Below are 5,733 nucleotides of genomic sequence, written 5' to 3' on the forward strand. Positions count from 1 at the left end.
TCCACAAAATTTGCAACAGTGGGAGGGTTAGCTGGAGGATGGGAAGGAGAGAGGTAACTTACACAAATGGGTGAGGGGTGGGCACTCCAAGATGCTTTCTTCTATCAAACTATAAGTAATACTGATACAGGGAAAATGGGGCGAGAGAGGATGGACATGTCCTGGGTCCCAGGCAAGTCCCTGGGATGTGCCCCATCAAGTGAGGGAACTTGGCTTCACACAGGAAAAAATTCAGGAGCAAGCCATTGTAGAGTGAAGGTAGATTTATTCAGAGACACACTCCATACACAGAATGCAGGCTATCTCAGAAGGCAAGAGAGAGTGACAGTGAGGTGCCAAGTTGTTAGTTTTTATGGGCTCCATAACTTCATATGCTAACAAGTAGGAGGATTATTCCAACCACTTTGGGGAAGGGGCAGGAATTCCCAGGAGTTGGGCCATGACCCACTTTTTGACCTTTTATGGTTAGCCTCAGAACTGTCATGGAGCCTGTAGGTGTGTCATTTATCATGCTAATGCAGTTCAATGAGCATATAACGAAAGTCAAGGTCTACTGGAAGTCAAATCTCCCGCAATCTTGAGCCTCAAGGTCTACTGAGAGTCAAAATGTTTAATTGCTGTGTCATTCCTTTAATGGCTGTGCCCTGCCCTCTTCCCTCCTGTCTCAGAAACAATCATTTCATTACTAAAAGAAAGACTAGTCAAAATGCAATACTTCTTCCTAAATATGTTTAAAGTATTTAAAAAACTGGGATTAAAAAGATGTTTACAACATGATAGAGTATGTTAAGTAAACAGCCAAAGTCACATGTCACCAAAAATAATAGATGATGTCACTAATTGGAAACAAATAGCACAATCTACAAGCAAGGCCCAGAGCTAAACAATCAGCGAGAATTATCTCATTTAACCCTCACAACAATGCTAAAGGCTGGGCTTCTTGTTAATCCCTCTTTACTGATTAGGAAACTGAGGCCTAGAGAAGTTAGGTAACTTGTCCAAGGTCACAGAACTAAAAGTGATGAAAATAGGATTTGTGCCCCAGGAAGCTGGCTCTGGCAGAAGTCTCTGACAGAAAGAAAACTCATGCTTCTGGAGAATAGTGAGGGGAGAGTGTGGGAGAGGGCAAATAGTTATTCTAATTTATTCTAATTGGCCTGTTAGTTCTTGAAGGGTTTAAGACAGGAACGACCTGATGGGTAGTTTAAAAGAATTGTTCTGGTGCCAGCCAGGGTGGAAATGAACCATGGAAAGGCCAGAGTGGAGCAAAGAAGGAGGCTGTCCCAATTGTTCAGATGAGGTATATGAAAGGCTTGGATTAGGTTTGTAGCAATAGACATGCTAAGGAGTTAGATATGTGAAATATTTTGCTAAGGATAAATAGCGACTGGCCACAGGATGAGCATGTGACCCAGTCCCCATCATTCCTCTGGACCACAGTGATTCAATTGGGCAGGGAAAAGGAAACAGGCCAATCATTGGCCACTGGCATTTTCCCCTAATGTTCGATGAAAAGAAAAAAATCACTCAGGTCCTTTAGCTGGGATGAACGGAAGCTTGGAATTGAAATCCCCATGAGGAAGAGACAGAACATCCTTTAAAGCAAATGGCCCTGGAAAGAACCTGGAATATGCATGTGGGGCCAAATGGCGTCCTTCAAAGTCAAATGACCCCTATTCCTGGGCTCTTTGATTGTAGTAGAGAATAACCTTTGTTTTGTTGGAGGTTTACAGGAAACCATGACTAGCCCACGGGGATGGCTGCAAGAACAAAGAATGCCTGCAGCAAAAAGATTACAACAATCAACTACATCCCCTCCCTTATTTTCCCTCTCCCTCCCTTATTTTTTGTATAAAAGGAGACTGTATTCTGACTAGAGCAGGATGGTTCTCCAAGACATTAGTCTGCCATCCTCTCGGTCTGCTGGCTTTCTGAATAAAGTCGCCATTCCTTGCCCCAACACCTTGTCTCCAGATTTATTGGCCTGTCGTGCTGCAAGCAGAGCAAGTTTGGACTCGGCAACAAGATGTCTGCCTGTGATCCCTCGACAGATAAAGTACATTCTTTAGTGGGCATGTTTGCCCTAACAAACTAATACCTCACCTACAACCAGTCAGAGACTTGTGCACAAGCCGATCGGGTAATTTGTGACTCTGCCTAATAAAAGACCCCAACAACCGACCCTTGGGGCTCACATAGGCATCTATTGTCTGTATGGCCCACTGTTGTCTATTGTTACGGAAACGACAGGCCAGCCAAGAAACAAGCAGCACTCAGAGGGTTGGAGTACTCAGATGTATTACGCCGGCGGGCTCAGAGGGGCTTCTGCTCCGAAGCTCTGAGCACCTTCAAGATGTGCACATGAGGTCTTACAGGGTAAAGTACATGCTTGGGGTATTCGGCCAATATGCATGGAACAGCTTTAGCAGCATTATCATCACAAAGATGGAGGCAGGGAGGCAGCAAACCAACATTCCAAAGCCAGATATGTATCTTTGAAAACCCAGCTGGCTAGCAAAAAACAAGAACAGCAAACCAACACTAATTAACCTAGATTTACAAGTTAGTCTAGCAGAACTCAGATCAGTATTCCAATACTTAGATTTGTGAGTTATCTTGTTAGACCAGCCCAGCTTTTCCTTCACACTATGGCAGCCTTCCCCTAGTAAACTCCTTCACCATTCTCCTCCTTCATCTCTGATAAATTCTTTTACAAACCCACGTCACTGGCCTACGTGTTGTGTCCCACAACAATGCAGATACAACACATACTGTTACCTCTAGTCCTAGGGAAAGTAGGGCTGTCTTCTCTTTAGCATTCAAAGACAGGAGAAGGGGCCTGGAAGCCCGGGAACCTTCCCAGCTTTTCAAACTGCAGTTCTTAACCTATTGGTGAGTTGTAAAATCAAATTAGTGTGTGAGACCAGCATTTTTTCTAATAAAATAAAATAAAAGTGTGAAGGAAAAGCCGGGTTGGGCCTACTAGTAAATCTAAGTGTAACAAGTGTCAGTTTGCTGATTCCCTGCTCATTTTTTTTTTTTTTTGCTAGCCAACTGGGTTTTCAAAGAGATATATGTGGCCTTGAAATGTTGGTTTGCTGCCTCCCTGCCTCTACTTTTGTGATAATGATGCTGCTAAAGCTGTTCCATGCATATTGGCCAAATACCCCAAGCTTGTAATTAACCCTATAAAATCTCATGCACACGTCTTGGAGGGGCTCAGAGCTTTAGAGCAGAAGCCCCTCTGAGCCCGCTGGCATAATAAATCTGAGTACTCCAATCCTCTGAGTGGTGCTTGTTTCTTGGCTGGCCTGTCATTTCCATAACAAAAGTGAATTATAGTGTATCACTCATCATAGGTATTGTCTCAGAAAACTTTTGTTTCAACATTGTAAAGACCTGTTAAGGCAGATCAGGGTAGACCCCACCCAAACCCAGTGTCAGAGAAGGGCAAGGAGGCCCCTGAAATTAAGCTGTAGGGATTAAAAGGGAATAAGAACAATAGAAAAAAAAAAACAAAAAAAACCACCCAAACTGGGCTGTCCCTCCATCCCCACTGGAACTGGAAAGAAACAGGAGATGATAATTCTGGGTCTCTTTGGAAAGGAAAGTCAAAGACAGACTCCAGAATGTATCACAACCCAGCTCTTCTAGAGCAGATGCTACCACGGAAGTAGCTGACTCTGTAAATTTCTAATAATACAACCTGAAAGTAGCTGAATGGTTTGAAAAGGAGCCATCATGAGCTTTTAAGACTAGGGTGTGGGAAACTGCAGTCTAGGACAATGTGGGTTTGGTGGGAAGGAAGAGGGACATATTTCAGACTGGATGTGAGAGGGTCCAGCCTTCCCAACAATTGTTTCCCTCCCTATATAACTGACTCCAGAAGGTTCAAAATCTTAGAGAAACTTGACACTCTCTGGCTGATCCTGTTGGCACCCTTTGCCCATTATATATACCATACCACTTTGACAGCCACCCAATAGGCCAATTATTAAAGTGGGCAAAGGATAATTCCCATTAAAGCAAACACGAATCACCACTAACTACACCTACCTCAGTCAAAGGGTCTTTGTCTTTCAAGAAATTAAAAATGAGAAACTTAGTTCTTTCCCAGTACCTTTGTCACTCTCACTTAAATATGATATCTAAATATTTCACACTGGTTTTCATTCTTCTTTTCCCCTCAGAGAGTTATCAAGAATTACAGAAAAGGCATAAAGTAATGAAAAAGACATAATTCCTATCCACAAAACTGTAATAATTTAATTTATAATTGAAAACTCCCTATTGTATTTACTATGCAATAAATGTACAGTTTAGTCTCTGATCATCACAGCTATTTGGCTGTGATGTGAGAGACACAGTTATCCCCAAGTAAAGACTGAAAACCTGAAGCTTTAAAGAGCTTAATAACACCTCCTAAAACCCAGTCATTTAGCTACAAGTCCTCCAAAACTGTCTCTTCCTGGGTCATTCTGACATTTCTCACATCAAAGACCTCATTCACCTCACAGGAAGCTTCTAGGAAGGGGTGAATTTCCGGTGGACAGATGATCAGGGGGGCACCACTACCACCTTCTCCTGGCAACTCAGGACAGAAGAATGGACACAAAGGCTCCAAACAGGAGAAACTGCTGTATATGTAGATGAGGGCATCATTTCTAACATCAAAAAACTTGATTTCTTCCAACTCAGTGTCTAGAAAAATTCCCACTTGGCTGAGGCCAGGGCTTGCAGGAATTCTGGTTTCTAGGATGGAGCCAGTATAGATTGTTCCTGCCTTCATGCTGATGATGCAGAAGCCATGCTCAGAGGAGAAACTGCTCTTCCTCTTTCTTTTGATTGATTTTTTGCAGACCCCTAGAGCCCACTCCTTCCCTTCTCCCACTTCTGCCTCCCAGTAATGGCTGCCAGAGAAGAAGCACGGGGTGCCCAGGACACAGGGCTGGTAGGCAAATCTCTGGGGACCTTCCTTCAGGTTTTGGCAGAACTTCCCACACTGGACACTCCTTAGGTCATCAGAGAGGACAAGAAAGGAGTTGGCGGTGTCTGCATCCAGAGTTATATCCTCTCAGAACTTCCAGCACTCATCACTGATGTGCAGACTCTGATCCAGCAGGGAACCATGCTGTGAGATGAGAAGAGCCAGTTCTTCAACTTGCCATTCCTCCAAAACACGGTTGTCAGTGACTTCTCGACATATGGGGCAGGTCAATTTCAGATCCTCCCATTCCTCTATCCGACTTTGCCTGCAATCAAAGCAGAAAATGTGGGCACAGGAGAGGGCAATGAAGAAAGCATCCAGACGAATTGCACAGGCTGCCTCCTCTTGCAGACTTTTGTCCATGCTCTTCTTCAGCAGTGAACTGAGCTGAAATGGCCCTTTATTAGCTTCTGGGAGTGATCAGGAGCCTTCTGTACACAATCTGCTCTTCAATAACCAGGCTGTATCTAAACTCAATACAAAAATTAAATAATACAAATCTTTCTGTAATTTATAAATGGAAGTGACACTAAGTCACCAGAGAATCAAAGTAAACGCACTCTCTGTGAGAAAAACTATTCAAAATGTTAAGTGATCACAAGAAAGAGAAATAGCATTATTCACAATAGCCAAGTTATGGAAGCAACCCAAGTCCCCAACAATAGATGAATGAAGATGTTATACATATACATTTGCAATATGCCATTTATGACAACATACGTGGACCTAGATGGTATTATGCTAAG

The 5,733-nt window shown here is 43.2% G+C and overlaps 1 protein-coding gene across 1 annotated transcript; it reads right to left on the reverse strand.

Moving 5' to 3' along the window:
• Positions 1-4,291: 4,291 nt before the first annotated feature.
• On the reverse strand, positions 4,292-5,350 carry RFPL4B (ret finger protein like 4B). The gene is given in 1 exon segment (XM_010965804.3): positions 4,292-5,350. A coding segment is annotated over 1 exon segment (909 nt). The 3' UTR covers positions 4,292-4,441.
• Between the last annotated feature and the right edge of the window lie 383 nt (positions 5,351-5,733).

This window comes from Camelus bactrianus, chromosome 8, assembly GCF_048773025.1.
Source record: "Camelus bactrianus isolate YW-2024 breed Bactrian camel chromosome 8, ASM4877302v1, whole genome shotgun sequence".
NCBI classification, from domain to species: Eukaryota; Metazoa; Chordata; class Mammalia; order Artiodactyla; family Camelidae; genus Camelus; species Camelus bactrianus.